Here is a 23581-nt window from a genome sequence, read left to right on the forward strand (position 1 = left end):
GCATTTAGATGCTTAATTTTAGGCACATAAATTTGCAAGCCTTGGGCTTTGTATTTATGAGTAGATTTTTGCCTTTATTTAGACAACTTCAAACAGCCATGTGATTGTTGGAGCATTTTGAACTTTAGTACCAGAGTGTGGCGTAAGGGCTGTTTAAACAGTTAGCATTTAACTTTGTCTTCTTACACATGACAGTGACTTCTCTACTCTCCCCAGTCTTGAAGACACATTACTTACCACAAAAATAACTACCATGTACTCAGTCCAGCAGTCAAAATAATTTTCATTAGCATGTGGGCATGAATAAGGACAGCAAGATTGGGGTGCTTATATATGTTGACTGTAGCTGTGGTAAGGGGAAAGAGGAGTATAAACTATACAAGACTAAAAGAGGAGGGGGAGAAAGATAAACAGAAAGAATGAACAAGGGCAAGCCAAAGGTACTTGTGGGAGAAGAAATGGAGTTGAGCAACAGAAGTAGAAGGTGAGGGCAGAATTGACCAGACACATGCTATGTTCTATCAAAGATGACAAATATAATTTATTAATATTGCTTGAATACATATTATTTTAACTAGTAATTTGTTTTAAAATTCTTTTAGAACAGGAGCTAATAAAGAGTTTACTTTAACATAACTGCTTAAGTTATGTTTGTCAACTGTGAGTTAAAGAAACTAGGACTGTCGATTAATCAGTTAACTCACACAATTAACTCAAATAAATCGTAATTAATCACACTGTTAAACAATAGAACACCAACTGAAATGTATTAAATATTTTTGGATGTTTTTCTACATTTTCAAAAATAGTGATTTCTATTACAACACAGAATAATAAAAAATGTGAGCACTGTACATTTTGTATTCTGTGTTGTAATAGAAATCACTATTTTTGAAACTGTAGAAAAACATCCAAAAATATTTAAATTGTATTCTATTATTGTTTAACTGCACAATTAATTTTTTTAATCACTTGACAGTCCTAAAAGAAACCCATTTCTAAAGGCATACACCATTTAGAAGAGAAAACTAATGTAAGTAAAAGTCATATTTGGTCATATTTATCTAAAAATGCAACTTCTGTAATTACACACTTAAGACAGAGAAAAATGTTATGGTAACATTTAGAAATCAATCAATAAAGCCTAAAAGTTCACTTATTACATGTGTGTCTGGTCACATATATGTGTTTTAAAAAATAAAATTAGTCCATGGATAGCATTTGAGGAGGGACTAAATCCAGATTACCGTTCCTAAGTGAATAGTCCCACTAAAATCAATGAGTCTATTTGAATGAGCGAAGGAAGAATGATTTTGCCCAATCTCTTTAAAGCAGGGGTGGGCAAACTTTTTGGCCCGAGGGCCACATTGGGGTTGCAAAACTGTATGGAGGGCCAGGTAGGGAAGGCTGTGCCTCCCCAAACAGCCTGGTCCCCACCCCCTATCCGCCCCCTCCCACTTCCCGCCTCCTGACTGCCCCCCTCAGAACTTCCGACCCATCCAAGCCCCCCGCTCCTTGTCCCCTAACCACCCCCTCCCAGGACCCCCTGCCCCAACCGCCCCCCGGGATCCCACCCCCTATCCAGCCCCCCTGCTCCCAGTTCCCTGACTGCCCCGACCCCTATCCACACTCCCACCCTCTGACAGGCCCCCCAGGACCCCATACTTATGCAACCCCCCTGTTCCCCATCCCCTGACTGCCCCCCCAATCCTCCGCCCCATCCAACTGCCCCCTGCTCTCTGTCCCCTGACTTCCCCCTGGGACCCTCCACCTCTTATCCAACCTACCAGCCCCCTTACCATGCCACTCAGAGCAGCATGTCTGGCAGCCGCGCCGCCCAGCCGGAGCTAGACACACTGCCGCTCTGCAGGAGCGCGCTGCTCTGCCGCCCAGAGCGCCGCCCGTGTGGTGGTATGGCTGCAGGGGAGGGAGCAAGCGGGCTGGGGGCGAGCCTCCCTGGCCAGGAGCTCAAGGGCCGGACAGGACAGTTCCGCGGGCCGGATGTGGCCCGTGGGCCGTAGTCTGTCCACCTCTGCTTTAAAGCATTGCACAGATGTTAGCTAACTAGTTATTTCAACAAGTACAATAAGTATTGTAAGTGTATATTACTCTAATTTTCCTCAGATAAGGAAGCTGATGCACAGAGATAAAGTGCTTTCCTGAGGCCAAACACAATTCAGTTTGAGGGTGAGGATAACTAAAAAGTCTGTGACTCAATCACATACTCATGCATTCCTCCAAACTGTCCTTCTTCTTAGTTGGTTGACAAATGTAAAATATAATAGATAAAATAGATTTGACCTCAGATTTCAAATTCAAGGCAGAAGAGACCCACCATCACTGCCTCAGGCAAAAACTTGCCTGAACTGATGGGCTTTGCACCAGGCCCTGAAGGTCGAACAACTCAGGCTTTGTTAGATAAATAGCAAAAACAAATTTCAGAGAGAAAGGGCCATTGATCAAAACTTCCTATTCCTAGTCTCAAATCTAGGGAACAAAAGTGAAAAAGAGAATGTAAACATATTGGTGATAGTTGAAAACAGCTTGATTTCACATTTAAGTGCACATAGGTATGCACAATCATTAACAGCCTTACAAAGCATTATGTAGTCATTCCCTCATCATTGTGGAGATATAGTGCTTCCTAGTGGTTTTTAAAACATTAGCAATGTGCCCTGCTGCAAATGAGTTTTGAGTATATGTTTCTGTTCTATAAGTATTAAATGTGTAAATAAAGAGCACTTTCCACCTTTTTTTTTTCTCTTTAGTGCAACATTTTCACATACTTCACAATCAGTGGATGATGCCAATATTATAACATTCTTTGGTGGGTGGAGAGGAGTGGTGAATATTTAGATAGAGAAATTACAATTCTCAACAGTATTAAAAACCAAAAACTCTAGTTAGATAGATGGAGCCTGAGGTAGGGGTGGGAACTGTAATACAGCGAGAGAGAAGTTAGTGGTAACCCGGAAGGGAGCTGGAAGTAGCTGAATCATAGTCACTATAACTATAACATAGTCAACTGAAACTAAGGGACAGGTCAAGTGGATTTGGCAGGGTAGATTGTCAGGAACAGAGTTGAGGGAGGAAAGGGTAGAGTGGGTGCAACCTGGGAGAAGTGGGCTAGGGAACTGGTAGAGAGACCACCAGGCCAAGAAGGAGCAGCCCACAAAGAGATGGAATATAGGGCTGTGATAGGTAACGTAAGGTGGCATGGACTTGGAAGGATGGCCAGGAATAGTGGAGAAGAAGGGTTGCTGTGGTTGCACCGCCGCCAGCAGCAGCGCAGACGTAAGGGTAGCAGTACCACAACCCCCTCTATAGTAACCATGTGACCCCCCCCCCCAACTCCTTTTTGGGTCAGGACCCCTACAATTACAGCACCATGAAATTTCAGATTTAAATAGCTGAAATCATGACATTTATGATTTTTAAAACCCTATGCCCGTGAAATTGACCAAAATGGACTGTGAATTTGGTAGGGCCCTATTTATTATATATAGTGGAGCAGTAATTTCTTACATAGTCATTGACACCAACAATGAACAATGCAGAAGTAATCCCAATACAGCACAGAACTAATTGCACAGGTAGCTAGCAGCAATTTACTACAGGAAACATTTTAATAATTAGCCTCATCAATATTATAAAGCTAATGAAATCCAATGTAGTATTTCAAATGTTAGTGTCTGTATTGCTTTGTTGTGAGCTGTAAGGACAAGATTGTGGATCTTAACAACAAAATCACCAAGAGGCCATATTAAACACTTTTACCCTTACATTACTTGGTTCTTCTGTACAAATTCTAACAATTGCAATGTGCTTGCCTCACAGTTACTAGCTCAGGGATCGGCAGCCTTTCAGAAGTGGTGTGCCGAGTCTTCATTTATTCACTCTGATTTAAGGTTTCATGTGCTATTAATACATTTTAAGAAGGTCTCTTTCTATAAGTCTATAATATATAACTAAACTATTGTTGTATGTAAAGTAAATAAGGTTTTAAAAATGTTTAAGAAGCTTCATTTAAAATTAAATTAAAATGCAGAGCCCTCCGGACCGGTGGCCAGGACCCGGGCAGTGTGAGTGCCACTGAAAAACAGCTCACATGCCGCCTTTGGCACGCATGCCATAGATTGCCTACCCCTGTAGTAGTTTAACTACATCTCTGACCCCTCCTGGTCTATCTGAGCATAACTTCTCAGGCCTCAGGCTGTCACTTCTATCTTGGGTGGAATTGCATGACTTTCCCACTGTCAGAGTGGGCAGCGTGGGTTGAAGTTCCCTAGTACAAACTGATTACTTCAGCAGACATCATTTGGCAAAGACCATGTAGGTTTGTTCCTTTCAAGAGCAATGACAGAGGTATATACAGTGACCAGACAGCCTCTTTAAAGCAATATTAATTTTTTTAGAACAAAGCATTTCTGAGAAAACATTTTTAAAATAATAACAGACTATAGTTATATCTACTTTTCCCTAAGGCTTAATATTCCCTGGAACTAGGAAGGCCCAACTTCTTTAGAGAGACTGACTACCTATAGTCAGACTACCTCAGCTTGTCTCCCTAGATAGCTTCTGACAAGCGACCCCCTAGCTCCCCAGAGAACTGCTTTTTATCTGGTTTCAGAGTGGTAGCTGTGTTAGTCTGTATCAGCAAAAAGAACGAGGAGTACTTGTGGCACCTTAGAGACTAACATTTATTTGAGCATAAGCTTTCGTAGGCTAAAAACCACTTCATCAGATGCATGTCTGATGAAGTGGTTTTTAGCCCACGAAAGCTTATGCTTAAATAAATGTGTTAGTCTCTAAGGTGTCAAAAGTACTCCTCATTCTTTTTGCTTTTTAACTGTTCCTTTGATCTCCAGGTCCTAGCTTTTGCAATTTGTCAGAGACAGGATCATTGAAACTAACAGCTTGCCACATTATCTTTCTAGTGAGTGCTGGTAAGTCCTCACTTAGATCTGTTGTGTTGCTTTCCTATTTGTTCCTCCCATGGACCCCCTATTAAGTTAGATCAATTCAATCAAACAGGCAATTCTAATAACACACCATACAGTAAGGATATCTCACCAACCAATACACTTTCAGTGTGAATACAATTATTGCACCTCATTATTTTTAGATTATTCCTAGGACTATTTCATCACAACTCATCATTGAAAAAACTGTTCATGCTTCACCCATTTGCCAATTATTTGGTGGCTTTGAGGAGTGCTGATCTCCATTCACCTATCAATACTGAGAAAAAATAAAATTAAGAGGCACTCTTGTAGGCAATCTTAAGAAACCCCCAAAGTCACAACTGATTTTCCTGAAGGCAGGGAAGCTAGGGAAACTTCCACTCTAAATCGGCATTCAGAGACTCAATATCCAGTTTTCCAAATAAGGCTTGTATTATTGTATTCTGTATCTCTGTGGCTTGTATGACCATTTGCTAAATAGCAAGCCTGTCTAATAAGAAACTGGTTCTTGCACACACTCGTTGTGCTCTAGGCAGGCCAATTCAGTGTACGTGTAGGAGTCATTAAAAAAAACAAACAAACAGGATGGAGAGAGCCAAATTCGGATGAAAAGTACAGCAACGAGCAAAACAACCCAGATAGATTGGAGAGGGGGCGGAGGGAAGAAGGGAAGCAGAGAAGGATGGAAATAAATTAATTGACACTATATCGTGTACCTCGGGTGCCTCTTATGCCAGCCTAGCTTTTGCGGGTACACACTGTACATGTGCGGGGGGCCTGTCCCCCGTGCAGAGCAGAGCCCTCTGCTGAATTAGACCTGTCCTTTAAAATGGAATCCGTGTCTGAAGCTGCGGAGCGCGCGGTTTGCAGATGCAGAGAGCCCCAGCGTGCAAATGCTCAAGCTCAGCGCCGCTGCGCCGAACCCACGCGCGGTGGGTCAGAGCTGGGGCTGTCAACACGACTCGGGTGCAGCACCGAGCACCAGCCTATTTCCTCCTGTCACGCGTGGGGCCTCCCAGGAAACGCCCCTACAAAACCCAGGCGTGGTTCCAAGGCCACTTACGTCACTTCTGCACTCCTTCCTTTTCCTCGCCCTGTCTCTTCAGTCTTCACATCCCCCATGATTTACAGTTACCAAGAGATCCGCTTGGCCAATCAGAGGCTGCCTTGTTGCGGCCTGTGTATGGAGCGCGGTGGTTGGCTACAGCAGGCAGGCGTGTCCCTTTGCTTCCTGTCATGCTTTCTTTTGGTTGCATCATTTCTAGCCGGCCGGTTGCTGGGGCAGTGGAGGGCGAGGTGACTGGTGAGTGCAGGGAGCTGGGCGAGATATCCGGAGGTGGGGTGGAGCGGCGCTGTGCAGGGGGGCTCAGCTGCCCATTCACTCGCAGGGATTTGGTGCAGTGACCCCCCCCCCCCAGTAGTACAGGCTGTAGGGGTGGGGACTGAGCATGAGGGAGGTTGTGTCTGGGAGGTGAGGAGAGCGCTGGGCCTTAGCAGTGACTGGAGGGAGGGGTGTGCGTGTGGGAGGGGACGTGCTAGCCCTTGAGGAGTTAACGGGTTGCCTGGGCCCCACGCAGGACCCTGTAGGGGAGGCTGTGAGTGCCTGGCTCTTAAGGGGTTCTTGGTTTGTGGTAGTAACGGAAGGAAGATTGGGCAGGGGTGTGTCTGTGCCCAGTTTTTGAGGGGGTAGATGGTTAAGTCCAAAGCAGACTGTGAAGAGGTACAGAGGGCTCTCACAAACCTGGGTGACAGGGCAACAAAATGGCAGCTGAAATTCAGTGTTGATAAATGCAAAGTAATGCACATCGGAAAACATAATTCCAAGTATATATGTTAAATGATGGGGTTTAAATTCTCTGTTACCACTCAACAGAGAAATCATGGAGTTATCCTGGATAGTTTTCTGAAAACATCTGCTCAATGTGCTGCAACAATCAAAAAAAAAAAAAAAAAAGCTAACAAAATCTTAGGAGCCATTAGGAAAAGGATAGATAATAAGACAGAAAATATCATAATGCTACTATATAAATCTATGGTACACCCATCCATCACCTTGAATACTGCACGCATTTCTCATCACCCCATCTCAAAAAAGATATATTAGAAATGGAAAAGATACAAAAAAGGCAACAAAAATGATTCAGGGTATAGAACAGCTTCTGTATGAGAAGAGACCAAAAAGACTAGAACTATTCAGCTTGGAAAAGAGATGACTAAGGAGGGATATGATAGAGGTCTATAAAATCGTGAATGGTGTGGAGAAAGTGAATAAGGAAATGTTATTTACTCCTTCACATAACCCGAGAATCTGGGGTCATCCAATAAAATTAATAGGCAGTGGGTTTAAAACAAATAAGGGGAAGTATTGCACACAGTCAACTTGTGGAACTTGTTGCCAGGGGATGAGGTGAAGGCCAGAACTGTAACTGGATTCAAAAAAGAATTACAGACCTTCATGCAGGATAGGTCCATTAATGGCTATTAGCCAAGATGTCCAGGATACAAGTCCATGCTCTGGTTGTTCCTAAGCCTCTTACTGACAGGTGCTAGGACTGGACGACAGGGGATGGCTCACTTGATTGCCCTCTTCTGTTTGTTCTCCTTTGAAGCAGCTGGCATTAGCTACTGTCAGAAGACAGGATACGGGGCTAGATGGACCATTGGTCTGACCCAGTATGACCGTTCTTATGTTCTTAACCTTTATCCCCGAGAGTAAAGGGAAACTGCTAATAATGAATACAGTAGTCCAAATATTGCATTATAAGGAAACATGCATTGGTAATAACTTTTAAGTTATTAAAACTAATGTTTTAGAAAGTCCAATTTTGTCCTTATAATTGCTACTTGCTTTATATGTTTCTCTCAGCTTGGAAAGTGAAAATCAATGAAGCCAGTTTCATGACTTTTATGATCAGTTTCTTTTTGAGGTTCCCAAAACTGCAATGTTCAAGTGGCAAAAATGCACGGATGGTAAAGATATCTGTTTAATATATGGGAATTTTAAATTGTCAATGCCTTTTTAATTTTAGAAATATGAGATCTTAATATGCCTCATTTTTTACTAACCTTCCATGGATTTGATATTGATTCTTTACTCACTGGTATTTTTAAAGATCTGTAGAATGTAGTTACCTGTTTCCTTTGATCTGGAATAAGCATCTTTAAGAATGGTCATACTGGGTCAGACCAAAGGTCCATCTAGCCCAGTATCCTGTCTTCCGACAGTGGACAATGCCAGGTGCCCCAGAGGGAATGAACAGAACAGGTAATCATCAAGTGATCCATCTCTCTTTCTCATTCCCAGCTTCTGGCAAAGAGAGGTTAGGGGTACCATTTCTGCCCATCCTGGCTAATAGCCATTGATGGACCCATCCTCCATGAATTTATCTAGTTCTTTTTTTAGCCCTGTTATAGTCTTGGCCTTCACAAGATCCTCTGACAAGGAGTTCCACAGGTTGATTGTGTGTTGTGGGAAGAAATACTTCTTTTTGTTTGTTTTAAACCTGCTGCCTATTAATTTCATTTGGTGACCCCTAGTTCTTGTGTTATGAGAAGGAGTAAATAACACTTCTCCACACCAATCACGATTTTATAGATTTACCTTAATATATGCCCCCCTTGGTCGTCTCTTTTCCAAGCTTAAAAAGTCCCAGTCTTATTAATTTCTCCTCATACGGCAGATGCTCCATACCCTAAGCATTTTTGTTTGGCCCTTTTCAGAACCTTTTTCAATTCCAATATATCTTTTTTGAGATGGGGCGACCACATCTGCGTGCAGTATTCAAGATGTGGGCATACCAAAGATTTAAGTAGAGGCAATATGATATTTTCTGTCTTATTATCTATCCCTTTCTTAATGATTCCCAACATTCTGTTTGCTTTTTTGACTGCCGCTGTACATTGAGTAGATGTTTTCAGAGAACTATCCACAATGACTCCAAGATCTTTCTTGAGTGGTAACAGATAATTTAGACCCTATCATTTTATACGTATAGTTGGGATTTTTAATACTTTTTTTTTTTGTTGGTGAGATGACATGAGGCTATTGTCAGGTGATGGAGGCTCTTTTACCATGTATCAGGAATAGCAATATCATAAGAACTATAGCATTAACCAAATCTTGGCCATTGTTTTTTATCTGTTAGATGGAGTGACTTGCAGTCACTGCAGAGCTTTCAGTCCCTTCAATGAAGGATCTCTCTTGGTTTTGTTTGTTTGATCAAGCTAATATAAAGAATGAAAAATTTGCAACGGTAGTTGTAGGATGAAGAGATAAATTGAAGTAACTCTATGCAGGGATTTTTAGGTAGGTAGGTGTAAACTTTATACATTTCTTTAACAGTTTGGCCTTTATCATAGGACCAATTAAAGAAATACTATGTGTTCTGAGGCATTTCAACATTATTTCTGGAAGGAATGTGGCTATAGTTATTTTAGACAAGTTACATCTTGTGTGATGTCTTACTGGGATGAAATCAAGTCCTTTTTGTTCTTCCCTTTCTGGGTTCTGCCATAAATCTATGCTTGCATTTCAGTCATTTTCCCAGATTGGGATTCAAAAACTCACTTTAATCATAATAAGTTTAAATCTCTAATTGGTAGAGATAAAACACAGAGAGTGCTATTTTAGGTATAGCTTGCTGTAGGAAAATTGGGATCCCTAATTTATCACTCCTGCAGTTTTACCAGGAGTTGCATTGTTATAAGCTTTAGACAAGGTTTAGGCATATCTACCACCACATGATCTACCTCTGCTCTAAATAGGGTGAAAAGGTCCACATCCTATACTACAGTCTCCACCATTGCTACCACCAGCCAAGCTGTTTTGAGGAAGGATTGTTTTCCAATTTTTCGTAGTGTAGGTGCAACCTAAATATGTTGGAGTATCGCACAGAGTTTCTGGGTGGCTATCTGGAAAGTTCTAGTGCGGGAAGAAAAATCATTTATGGAAAACTTTCTACAAGGTTAATCTTGAATTAGTAGCTATGTGATGAGTTGTGTACAATGCTACTTAGAATGGAACAGAATAACTCAGCCAGAAGAGATGGGTTTTATGGTCTAAGCATAAGATTTTAAATACATGCTGGAACTGCATGTTGAGAGCCTGGTATGGCTGGCTGAGGCCTTCATCTTGATGAAACAGATACATTGTGTTATTGTTTTGTTCTCCACGTGACCCTTTAGTGTAAGACATTTAAAAGCAAGTTGGCTGTGTGGCAATCAAAGATCCTATGATATCCTTTGCTGTTGGACAAATTCCCTCTCCACATGCACATGTTAAACTGTGCTGTTCACAGGTTGTCCACCTGGCTCTTACCCTCAGTTCTAGCAGTGGTGGATTTTCAGTGTTGAGATGTGGTAGTATTTCATTTGCTTAACTCAGAGAATGTGCTCAGCACTGTGATTCAAAGAGTTTTCAGCCTAAAAGAGAATTGTATTTTTTTTTTTAAAGTAATTTACTCATATGTCAATCTTCAGGAGGTGTTTGTATAAGAGGAAGGTGGAGATTTGAACTAGCCTGGGGAGGGAATTTCATACATGCGGAATCAGGCATGGAATAGAGAGTGGGAGAAGATGAATAGAGCATGAATGATCACATCATGACATAGGAAGGTGATGTGGAACTTGACTCCAAGATAGCTGAAGTCAGTGGGAATCTTTGGATCAGACCTATAGTTAGGGTTCTATAGGACTTTAGAAACTAACTGATAGTGATAAAAATGTATATAAAGTATTCTGATTGCAATATTTTACTTTTTCCTCATTTTAAATTCTTTGGGTTGCAGCCATGGCAAAAAGTGATCTGTAATCTTTTTTTAGTTCACAACCCACACAGTGACTGAAATATGTTAAATCCACCATGCTAAATTATTTGAATTGTATTAATTTATGGTATAATTAAATTATTGATTTATTTTAAATAGAATTTTAGTAGGCTCCTGATTTTAATGCTTATGGGAATTGGTCCTGCTTTGAGCAGGGGGTTGGACTAGATGACCTCCTGAGGTCCCTTCCAACCCTGATATTCTATGATTCTATGTAATTGTATTTCCCTGTTCTAGGTACGAAGGCTGCTATTTGTCTACGTTAACTGTAGCACCATCAGTACAGATTGAAGAACGCCATTCCCATTGAATGTTGTCTCCTTTTAAAAAAGTATGTTAAAAATTTATTTCCTAGTAGTATGTTGTTTACATTTAATTTGTTACTATTCAGTAATAGCACTAAATAGTGAAGTAAAGAAGACATAAGAGAGACAGCCAAATCATAGTACTCGTACAAATGTATGCATATATATATATATATATATATATATATATATATATATATTTATATATATATAAAAAATATGGCAAAATCTTATTTCTTTCTTAAATAATTAACGCATAGCTTAGTGTTTCATTCTGTTTGGAAATGTTGTCTCACCAAAAGTAGGTATAGCGAGATAAAATACGCTCTCATCACTAGCAAAAAACAATAATTTCTGCCTGCAAAGTTACATCAGTAGACTCAGAAAGTAATCATGTAGTTTTTGTTGCTTTGTGTATATCTTTTTGGTTGCTTGGGGTTTTCTGTCCTGAGCTATTTTATCGAAATTGATGCCTGACTTGTATGGGAGATTGATGGCATTTTAACTATATCTCTTTTTACTTATATGATTTTAGCAGCATCAGTAGTGGGTGGCAGGTTAAGTTCTTCACTTACGGTGCAAGGTTTCCTCTTGGTATCAATTCTGAAAGATCCAGTGTACATTGCTTTTAAAACATTTTTGGAGACAGAAATAACCTTTTGAAAAGAACTTCTCGTTTAGGAAGTCAGTTAAACTCTGAAAAATTCAGCTTGCTTGGTTTCATGCTTTCATGCCAGCAGAATGATAGATATTAAAAACAAAAACTGTTTTGACCAGTAAATGTAGAGCCAAAATCCATACAGCTTTTATCATCATTCTGGTTAAGACCCTTGTTACAGATCCCTGGGGTACAACCTGGACCTGTGGGACCACTGTTCCCCCTTAACTCTCCGGGCTGGGCTGTCCCTTAAAATGCTATGTTAGTGACAAGCAGCAAACTCCTCCAGGTTTTGTGATCACTCAGCCAACAACATGCGGAGACACACCCAGCCAAATTGCATGAATGTTCTCTAAGCAACTCATGAACTGCACACAGGGAGAGACCAGCAAACTCCCCCCTCTCGCTCCCTGACCCAGCCTCGCACCTCAGAAATGTACCATATCACACTGCTCAAGACCTTCTCTTGAACAATGCAAACTCATTAATTAGTTCGCCACTTCATCAAAAGCTAGTGGACATGCACCAGCCTTTGTAATCTGAGCAGATACCCCAAGCATTTAGGACAAACTTACTGTTTATGGTTAAACATCAAAATAAGTTTATTAACTACAGAAAGATAGATTATAAGTGGTAGGCAGAGAGGTCGCGGTTGGTTATATAAGAAATACAAGATAAAATTACAGTCTAAGTCCTAAACTTTATCAGACTAAGCAAGATTTGAATCAAGCAGTTTTTCTCACCCTCCTGGATGTTGCAGGCTGCTTACAGTTCTTAGTACACAGGCTGAATTCCCTTTTCAGCCTGGGACCAATCTCCCCAGTTCAAAGTCTTTTTCTTCCCAAAGTTCTTGTTGCCTTCAGACTAGGTGGGAGAGGAGAGCAGTCAAGTGGTGATGGTATTGCCCCTTCATTTTAAACTCTCTTCCAGGTGCTGGAAAGATCCTTGCTGGTCACGGGGGGCTAGACAGCCCCCATTGTGTTCTCTCAGGGGTCTTTGGGAGGGGCCCACTGGGAGAGTAGATTGTCCTTAGTGGGCCATCAACACATAGTAGGGTAGTCCTTATGTAAATCTGTGTTGGGGTTGTTAGTTGCTCCTTTGTTGCCACTAAAAGGCTAGCTGTGGGCATCTCCTGGACTTTCAACATATTTCAGTAACAAGCATGTAGCAAAACTTCATAACTTCAGAGGATAGTAATGTTAAACAGATCATGACTTCTCGAATAATACCTCACAAGGCATACTTTACACAAAACATATCATAATTAGGGCTGTCAAACAATTAAAATTAATCATGATTAATCGCACGATTAAAAAAATTAATTGCGATAATCACACTGTTAACAATAATAGAATACCATATATTTAAAATTTTTTGGATGTTTTTCTACATTTTTCAAAAATATTGATTTCTATTACAACACAGAATACCAAGTGTACAGTGCTCACTTTATACTTATTTTTGATTACTAATATTTGCACTGTAAAAAACAAAAGAAATAGTATATTTCAATTCACCTAATACAAGTACTGTAGTGCAATCTCTTTATAATGAAAGTTGAACTTACAAATGTAGAATTATGTACAAAAAATAACTGCATTCAAAAATAAAACAATGTAAAACTTTAGAACCTACATGTCCACTTGGTCCTACTTCAGCCAATTGCTCAGACAAACAAGTTTGGTGACAGTTTGCAGGAGATAATACTGCCCACGTCTTGTTTACAATATCACCTGAAAGTGAGAACGGGCGTTTGCATGGCACTGTTGTAGCCAGCATCGCAAGATATTTATGTGCTAGATGCGCTAAAGGTTCATATGTCCCTTCATGCTTCAACCACCATTCCAGAAGACAGGCGTCCATGCTGATGACGGGTTCTGCTTGATAACGATCCAAAGCAGAGTGGACCGACGCATGTTCGTTTTCATCATCTGAGTCGGATGCCACCAGCAGAAGGTTGATTTTCTTTTTTGTTGGTTTGGGTTCTGTAGTTTCCACATCAGAGTGTTGCTCTTAAGACTTTTGAAAGCATGCTCCTCACCTCGTCCCTCTCTGATTTTGGATGGCACTTCAGATTCTTAAACCTTGGGTCGAGTGCTGTATCTATCCTTAGAAATCTCACATTGGTACCGTCTTTGCGTTTTGTCAAATCTGCTGTGAAAGTGTTCTTAAAACGAACATGTGCTGGGTCATCATCCGAGACTGCTATAATATGAAATATATGGCAGAATGCAGGTAAAACAGAACAGGAGACATACAATTCTCCCCCAAGGAGTTCAGTCACAAATTTAATTAATTAATTTAACGCATATTTTTTTTAACAAGCATCATCAGCATGGAAGCATGTCATCTGGAATGGTGGCCGAAGCATGAAGGGACATATGAATGTTTAGCATATCTGTCATGTAAATACCTTGCAACACTGGCTACAAAAGTGCCATGCGAACGCCTGTTCTCACTTTCAGGTGACATTGTAAATAAGAAGCAGTCAGCAGTATCTCCTGTAAATGTAAACAGACTTATTTGTCTTAGCGATTGGCTGAACAAGAAGTAGGATTGAATGGACTTGTAGGTGCTAAAGTTTACATTGTTGTTTTTGAGTGCAGTTATTTAACAAAAAATATCTAATTTGTAAGTTACACTTTCATGATAGAGATTGCACTACAGTACTTGTATGAGGTGAATTGAAAAATACTATTTATTTTGTTGTTTTTACAGTGCAAATATTTGTAATAAAAAATAATATAAAGTGAGCACTGTACACTTTGTATTCTGTGTTGTAATAGAAATCAATATTTTTGAACATGTAGAAAAACATCCAAAAATATTTAGTACATTTCAATTGGTATTCTATTGTTTAACAGTGCGATTAATCGCAATTAATTTTTTGTCCTGCAAATTGAGAAAACTGACCTGTAATGAGGAGTTACTATATCACTGATCTTGCCCATTAAATGGTTTTTCTACACAGCTCTGAAACATTAGACTTCCATCAATTCAGGTAAAATATCTTTGCGCTGTTAAAAATAGAAAGTCTCTGCTATGCAGGTGAATGTGTGCCCTGTGGTTACTGGAAACTGTTGTGTTGGTACAGTGTTCCAGTTAGTAAAAATGGGCCAAAAGTAATACTGTGGTTTATGCATGGAGTTTGTGATATCTTAGCAGCCTCCATAGCCCGATTACAGTTACATTTTATTAGTATCTTGTGAACAAAAAACGTTTAAAATATTTACTATAGTGAGTCATGAGGAATTGATGACTTCATTCAGAGAAGATCACCATGGTAGATACTGAGTAAACTTATAGTTTTGAAAGACTGGGTTTTCTGGTGTTAACAATGAGTGCAGATGCCTAGTGTGTTTGTATTTGCTGCCAATGAGAGGAACCATTGTGTTTGAGAGAGCGTGTGTAGCGGTTAAAGCAGAAGGCTTTGCATTTGGGAAATATTGGTTTTATTTTCATTTCAGCCACTAAATGGCTGTGTGACCTTGGGGCTGTGAGGAAAACATAGATGATCCCTTCCTCCAATAGTGACATGGAGCTAATTAATGTTTGTAAAGCACTCCAACATCCTAGGGTGGAAACTGCTGCAGAAGTGTGAAGTATTGTTATTTATATTAATTAAGTCTTAACGTCTAGGCCAGGGGTTCTCACAACAATTTTTTTGGTGGCTTCAAAGTGTGGCCACGAACTCTTGCTGGTAACTGCTCAGACAATTTTTCATAAAATACTTAATTTACTTTAGAAAAAAACAAATAAATATGCACATGTATATGTTTACATCATAGTAATTTATTTATGTAGTGGTTTTTTTTTTTTTTTTTTTTTTGCAGACTCAGTAATAAAAATAACGTACAGTTGTCTCTATTCTTTAGTGGACCTAAACAGAATAGAAACACAAATAAGGTGCTCTGCATGTTCTTGTATTTTTTTATTATTGTTTCTCTTGCTTTTTTTGGCTGCATTTTTTAGACTTGCTAGCTAGTAAGTCTGCTTCTGTGAAAAGTGATATTTGTATGTTTGTTAATATCATTTTTCAGAGCAGCAGACTTGTTAGCTAGCTGGGAAGCAGTAAAAAGTGATATTAACAAATATACAAATATCACTTTTTGCAGTAGACTTACTTAGCCCTGGCAAGCTGGGGAACAAATTAAGACTTGGATGGGGAGCTAGGTAGGGAGGCAGCAGTGGCAATGAGAGGGCTGGTGAGCCCAGGGATTGAGTCCTGTGGCCGAGGGATGGAGCCCAGCGCTGAGTAGCCAAAGCCCCGCGGTCATAGCCCGTGGCAGGCGCACGCAGCCGGAGCCTGCTGCCCGCCACACTAGGGCTGAAGTCAGACGCCTGAGCCCCACCGCCCTGGGAAGGTGGGCAACTCACACCAGCTGTCTGCTCCTCCGGTGTTTGTGGCTCCAAAGGGGGGGGCAAGGCTCAACCCCTCCTAGCAGCCCCAGAGGAGGGGCTGCTGCTTTGCTCCTCCTTTCCCCAAATCACCACTCAAGATACTGTGGCCACAAGAAAAGCCCCTGGTGGCCGCATGCGGCCATGGTTGCTGCATTTGAGAAATGCTGATATAGGGTTATTGCTAGCCTTGTTAGAATACAGAAAAACATTGCCTTGTTCAAGGCTCCTTATAATCTTCATCTAGTGGTTTCCCTGGTGAGCTATGTACCAGAAGATGACTTTGTGCTACAGCAATAACCAGGGTTAAATTGTGGCATTAAGCCATGTACTGGAGATGGCGCAGAGTCGTGCTGTCCCAAGAGACACTTTTCTCTAAGGAGGTACTTCCCGGAATGCACAGCTACTACACCAAGGTTCTGTGGATCTTTGTCAGTTGTCAACTGGCTCTACTGGCTGGCCTTGTTGGGGCGTGGACCTGCCTCCTTCATATGTCCTTTGCACAGAAAAACACTTTCATCATCTCCAGCTCCGTGGAATCTTTGCACTCTGAGCACAAGGACTCCCTTTATGTGTCATTGGGTGCTTTACCTCCCTCCAACATTTGCACAGGGGTCAGACACAGTCTGGCCCCAAACATGTGAAAGATATGTGGCATATCTCCTCCTAAAAGGACCATGTATTTCTGAGGAAATATGATTATTATAGAGGAAAATGAGCCACCCTTAGTGTTACGAATATAGTTCAAATCAGGGATTGAAAAATTCACCTTCCACCTCACTTAGGTGAGTGGTTCTTGGATGTGTTTTGAGAATGATGGGTGGACAGGCTAAGCTGTCATTTTCTGCAGCATTTAAACTTTCACGTTTTAAAAAAATGAAGCTTCTGGATTTTATAGCTGTAAAAATAACCCTTTTGATCATGAATTGATGCTGTCTTCCTGAGTAGTGCTTCTCATGTTTCTCATTGCTGGTACTTGACAAGACTAAATACAATTAACAAGGCTCTGTCTTTTCAGTTCTGTGATTCACAAACCTGGGGCAACAATGAAAACAAATACTCTGACTGTTTCATTTTTGCTGTGGTTTGGGAAACCCAGAGCAGTAGCAGCAGATATTGGAATTATTTGGGGGTGAGGTGGGGGGAGGACTAAAAGAATAGAGACAGGTGAAGAAGGGAAGAAGCTTTCATCTATCTCCACAGCCACTTAAGCAGACAGGATTTCTCCTGAATATCCCTGTGTCATTGGTACCAGTATGTTCCATAAGCACGGGTTCCACCCCTGCACTCACTACAAATTTATGTAGATGTTTTGTGAAATCTTTTGTGTTCAGACCTGAATGTCTCAGTCACATACTCATGTATTTCTAATGGTCAAATATTCTAGCACTATTGCATCTCCATATGCTGGAGAAATCTTGTTTGTGAGTGAGAAATAATTGTCCTTATAGTGAGTCATTGACTCAGTCAGAATTAGAGTACAGCTTTGGGCTCTGACTTTTACACTTGGGTGTTTTTTAGTTCTTCAGGGAATTGCCAGGAATAAGCAAGAATGGGCTGTTGGCTGAAAACTTTGGCTTGATTTTTCTGTGAGCAGAGAACTCCGCCTCTGAAAATTAGGCGAACAGGTTGATTAGAATTTGTCAGAGCCATTCACCAACTCCCAAGGTGCATAGTGGAGGTCTTACCTCCAAATAATGGGGAGCAAAAGGAGAAAAGTAATGAACAAGGGCAGGAAGATGTTACTGAACAGTTCTGGTTGCAAAGGCAGATAGAAATTGTTGCTCTCCACTTTTCTTTCTTACCACTGATCTAATTCCCTGTCTCCTTGTCCAGACCCTTCCATCCTCATCCTTCACCACACATCTATTGTACTCTCTTTTACATTGCCATGTTAGTTTAAATGCTGATTTGGGAGCCAGCTCAGATCTCTAAATTTAAAGTGTTGAATTTGATCTGCTTTTTGATGTTGGGGAGAATCACAACCTGACTAAAGGGGGAAAGCACAATTTTGTAAGTTTTGCATGGAAGTGTTCCTTCAAATCTGGAAGAAAATTTGAAAAGGCATTTAGTTTTAAGTAGCCAAGGAAACCCAGTGGAAAACCAACAATGAACATAACCAAGAGTAAATGGAGAACCACTTCCTCATACTATTGTATCACCATGAAACATGAAAATACTTCATAGTGTATTTAGAACAGACTGCTACCTTAGTGACTACAGGCAAGTCTCCTCTTACGCACATGTAACATGTGCGAATTCAGCTTTGCGCGGTCGGCAAAAAAAAAAAAAAGGAGGAAAAAAACCAATTTAAATACTGTACCTGTAGTGCGGGCGATTCCGCCCGCCATTACACTCAATGGAATTTTGACTATACACGATTTTTGCTTTACACGCTGGCAGCGGAACGTAACCCCAGCGTAAGATGGGATTCGCCTGTATTTTGAAACAAGCTCCTAAGCTGTGATCAAGAATCATACTGTGATATGGTCGTATATACTATGAGATTCTTTTCTAATGGCATAGTGTACTGTATTGAGAAGCTATTTATCCTTGCTTATTCTGTCTTGAAAATCAAAACTCATTTTCTACGTGATATTGTTTGATCCTTATAGGGGAAAGAATGGTTCAGCAAGTTGCAGAAAACATAAATTTTCCTCAGGAGGAAGAGAAGATACTGAATCTCTGGAACACGCTTGATTGTTTTCAGGAATGCCTGAAACAGTCAAAAAACAGACCAAGGTAAAAAGCGGCATAAAAGATACAACTAGTATGCATGAAAATAAAGAGCTTATTTACCTGTAGCTCTTCTCCCTTCTGCTTGTTCACTCATACTACAGCTGCTGCCTTCTTTTAGAACTCTATCTAAGCCAGCACCACTTTCCATGTTATTACCTTTTCTTTTTTTTCTTCCTGAAGGTGTGTGTGTTATATTTTTTATATATAATAAAATGGAGAGAGGAGGAGAGGGAGAAAAATCAAACAAAAACAACAACAACACGGGCAGAGTTCACATCAGTTTTAGCTCTGGTGCTGGTATTGTAGAACCCTCAGAGTTACAAACACCACAGATACGAACTGACCAGTCAACCACCTACTCATTTGGAACCAGAAGTACACAATCAGGCAGCAGCAGAGACAAAAAAATTACAGTACATTACTGTTAATTCTTTTTTAGTAGTTTGCATTTAAGAGAGAGAGCAGCATTTTTCATCTGTATAGTAAAGTTTCAAAGCTGTATTAAATCAATGTTCAGTTGTAAACTTTTGAAAGAACAACCATAATGTTTTGTTCAGAGTTACGAACATTTCAGAGTTGTAAACAAACTCCATTCCTAAGGTGCTCATAACTATGAGGTTCTACTATACAACTTGTGGAGCCATATAAGCAGGAGCAGCACAAGCACAGAGGAATGGTCTTCCTGTTTTGTGAGGGCTGATTTTGAACTAATAATTTATATTGCCTATTGTTTCACAGGTTTACTTTCTATGATGGCCCTCCATTTGCAACTGGGCTTCCACACTATGGCCACATTCTTGCAGGAACCATTAAAGATGTAGTAACCAGATTTGCTCACCAGAGTGGCTTTTATGTTGACAGAAGATTTGGATGGGATTGTCATGGTTTACCTGTGGTACGTGCAATAAGTGATCCTGCAGATATTTTTGCTATCTTGATCTTTGAATATGGTTATCTGTACATCTGGATAATTCGTTACGTCCTCTTCCCTGCCCTCCTCTATTAACCCCCCAGAATTCCTCTAAAACAGCGGTCCCCAAACTTTTGAGGGTTTTGTCGCCCTTTCCCCCTTCCCCCCCCCCCCCCCCCCCGGCCTCTCTGGAGCTGGGCCTGGGAGCGGGGCCATGGCTGGGGGGCGTGGAGACGTGGACCGGGATAAGGGGGCTGCAGCTGGGGTAGGGTCTGGGGCTGGGAGCAGAGCCACAGCTGGGCTGCGGTGGGGGCCGTCAGCCAGGCCCATGGCCAGGTGCAGCTCCGCTCCTGGCCTTTCCCGCAGCCTTAGCAGCTCTGCTCCTGGCCTTTCCCCCAGCCTTAGAACAGAGCCGTGGCCGAGGCTGGGGCCAGGAGCGCGCAGGCCTGGGAGCCAGGAATGTGGCTGGGGTTGGGACTTGGAGCAGAGCTGGGGGTGGCGAGGGGCTGGATGGCGCTCCCTCCCTGCCCCTGTAGGGGATGGCCCAGGCCCTACCGTGCTCCCCCCCCACGGTCCTCCATGCCACCGCAGCGGGGTGCACGCCCCACTTTGGAGACCTCTGCTCTAAAACCTTGATGGAGACCTCTGTTTGAGTCCTTTTTTCTGTTGTTACCCATGAGGATTTGGTTAGCTTGGGAGCCCATCAGTCACTTATAATGGAGCTGAATGTTCTGCTTTGTTCGTGACTTTTACATTACACTGAAATATCTAAATTCCCCTCCTTGTGTAGTGGTTTTGAATTGTCCATGAAAAGGTACTATAGGAATCCCTTTTGGTTCTATCATCTCCTTTGTACGTGGAGTACCTTTGCATGGTATGTATTTTTTGTTTGGCCCCCTGCATCCCAAATTAGATCCTGGGAAACTGAATGAGTAATCCCTAGTAATAACTTTAGTGGACTAGCATGTCATTTAGAAATTTGGAATGTTCCAAAGCAAATGATTCAATAAACTGTAAATTTGCTGTGCAAAGTACAGGTAGCTATGCAAGCCTATTGTTAGTAGTTACCATGCAAAGGATGACCGTTTATTGACTGACTTTGTTTATGACAGTCCTTATTCCTGAAGGACAGATTCATCCATTACTGGTGTTATTGTGTATGTGAGTACAGGTAATGGTTGTGGGAGGAGAAAACCTTGTACATGCGAAATAGGAGCTCAAATATACATGCTTTTTTGCATGAGAAACTTGCACATGCAGATTTGAGTCTGGGGCTTTGGATGCATTTGTATAGCCATAGGGCTGGGACAAAAATTAATGAACTGGAAAATCCTGAAGATTTCGCACTGCAATATGTATTGACTCTTTTTTTCCCCCTCCCCTCCTCCTTCTCTCTAGGAGTATGAAATTGACAAAACACTAGGAATCAAAGGGCCAGAGGATGTGGCCAAAATGGGTATTGCGGAATATAACAATCAGTGCAGGGGGATTGTGATGAGATACTCTACAGAATGGAGGGTAAGTAGAATGTCAGTATTAACTCTGCCTGTGTGTCTAAAATTGCATGCAATTCTTATGCAATTCAGTAGGACATGGTGGAACTACTTTTGCTGCGCCTGAGGAAAAATAGAGCAGAGCTAACAGTGTTCACCTATGACAGCAGCACTCCCAACTCTGCCTTCTGAGATAAAGTACTTAAGCTGCCAGAGTCCCTACTGCCCAGGAGGTGGGTCCTGGTATCTGCATTTCAGAACGAGTCATAAGGAATTGAGGCAAGGGGTTGTGAAATTGCATGGCATTGTCTTGATGACGCACTATTAAATCGCAATGTCTGGATGTTACTGTGTGGTGACATCAAAGGGAATTTAGAGAGAGCAAACTCTCAAATTGAGATCCACTGTTTCAATGTGAATAAAAGTTAAATCTGAAAAGGACTAAGATTTTAACTTCGATAAAACATTGACCAAGAACATTGTGCGTACATCACAAATTTTGGTCAGTTTGTACCCACAAAACTTGTCAGCATTTTTTGTGCATGTAGCTTGATTGTGATGGTGAATCTTTATAGATGTGCATCTACTTGATTGCAGGAATAAATGTAGTTTGACTCTTACTGTACCAACATATATCAATATCAGGAAAGGTCTATCCTGTTTTTGGTCATGTTGCAAAGTTGGCAGATTGCATAGCTACCCACCCAACAAAAGGATATCACTTATCAAAGTGAAGCATAATGTTAATGTAACTTACTCATTAATTGACTTATGTGCTCTGTGTGAGTAGATATGAAGCAAAGACTTGTCGAGTCCTTGTGGCTTTAGCAATGTGGCTTCCAAGTATAGGGAGGCCAGAGGAGGCAGCTGGTCCTGAAATAATTTTGTACAGTGTCTACACAATGGCTTTTCCAGCTCTCATTTAGATAAATGTTCAGAGCTCTCAGACTATAACTCTGGAGAGAACTGTGAAGCTCTGTTCTTCTCCCCATTTTGACTATCGCCATAGCAGATACATGGTTATGATCAAAAACAAAACTAGTGCAGGCAAAGCCAAGTTTCTGGTGAATCGTTTGGCAGTATGCTGAGCAAAGGTCTGACCCACCAGATACAATACACTCTCAATTTCCAAGTTTAGTTGCAGTGAGTAGATGCTTCTGTATTGCATGGCTTTGAATTTAAGGAAAGGCCTGTATTCATGACCTTTCCTTGGCATACTCCATGCTAGATAAAGTGCTCTACCCTGAACCATTGTCAGGCTTGACAGTTTTGTGGGCTTGGTTCACTGATAGGGGTAGAACATGTTGCTTTTTAAACAAGCTATTACAAAGAGATAAATCTGGGAAATGTATCATGATCTTTGTTTTAAGCTGCCTTTAAAGCTGTATGTTCATATTTTAACAGATGAGCATTACCAGACTGGGACGCTGGATTGACTTTGACAATGACTATAAAACTCTATATCCTGAGTTCATGGAGACTGTCTGGTAAGTAGTCTTAGCATTCTGTTGATGCCGTTCGAAATTATCTCTTTTGAAATGCTCTGGTTATTAAAATTGTATAGTGAGATGTGATTTATTTTTTTATTTATTTATTTATTTTTTTTCATAAAGGAGCATGTTTCCTACATTTCTCAAGAGATTTTCTTTTACACTACTGAATCAGAAGTATGGAAAATGGGCCAGTTTAAGCATCTCACCTATTATTTCTCTTGGAGCTTATTTCCATATACAATGTGAAAATGTGTCAGGCAAGAGACTTAATGATCTGCCTGCTCTTTGTTCACTTGAATCGAGTTTTTGAAAGAAAAATATAAAGTGGACATTAATAGAAGAAGTGGTCATTGCTAGTCTGGCCCTGAAGTCTCATCCCTGATCTACTCCATTCAAACTTAGTAGGTCTGCAGAACGACCTTGAAGATTTTCTGTTGTCTCCTTAGGGTGACCAGATGACACAACTGAAATATCGGGACACGGGGGGGGGGGGAGGAAAAAAAAGGCAGCGGAGGGGGAAAAAAAAAAAAGCCGGAGCGCCCCCCCCCCCTCCCCGCATGCCTCGTCTCCACCTCCCCCCATGCAATCCCCTCAGAGTGGTGGCCCCGGAGTTGGGGGAGCAGGGGCTTTCACAGTCAGGGTCCGAGGCAAGGCTTTCGCAGCCCCGCTCACACCTGACCTGTCCTTCCGCGTGGGTTCAAGCTCCAGCCATGAACTGGGGAATGGAGCGCAGCAGCAGTGGAGGCTCTGCGCGATTTTACAGCGCACGCTGCACGGGGCCAGAGAGCCAGCGTGC

General features: G+C 41.3%; 1 protein-coding gene and 1 non-coding gene across 2 annotated transcripts in view; both read left to right on the top strand.

Annotated features, from left to right (window-relative positions):
* Positions 1-6218: 6218 nt before the first annotated feature.
* IARS1 (isoleucyl-tRNA synthetase 1) overlaps positions 6219-23581 on the top strand; it is a 213352-nt gene continuing 195989 nt past the window's right edge. The window contains exons 1-6 of the mRNA XM_065408763.1: positions 6219-6267; positions 11027-11120; positions 18766-18892; positions 19628-19784; positions 21198-21317; positions 22697-22779. Of these exons, the coding sequence (XP_065264835.1) occupies positions 18774-18892; positions 19628-19784; positions 21198-21317; positions 22697-22779 (479 nt within the window). The 5' untranslated portion in view covers positions 6219-6267; positions 11027-11120; positions 18766-18773. The remainder of the gene's footprint in view (positions 6268-11026; positions 11121-18765; positions 18893-19627; positions 19785-21197; positions 21318-22696; positions 22780-23581) is intronic.
* Positions 14811-14945, top strand: LOC135882024 (small nucleolar RNA SNORA84). Its single transcript, XR_010561582.1, has one exon. It is a non-coding gene; the product is annotated as a small nucleolar RNA SNORA84 (small nucleolar RNA).

The sequence above is a fragment of the Emys orbicularis genome, chromosome 7 (genome assembly GCF_028017835.1).
Source record: "Emys orbicularis isolate rEmyOrb1 chromosome 7, rEmyOrb1.hap1, whole genome shotgun sequence".
Lineage (NCBI taxonomy): Eukaryota > Metazoa > Chordata > Testudines > Emydidae > Emys > Emys orbicularis.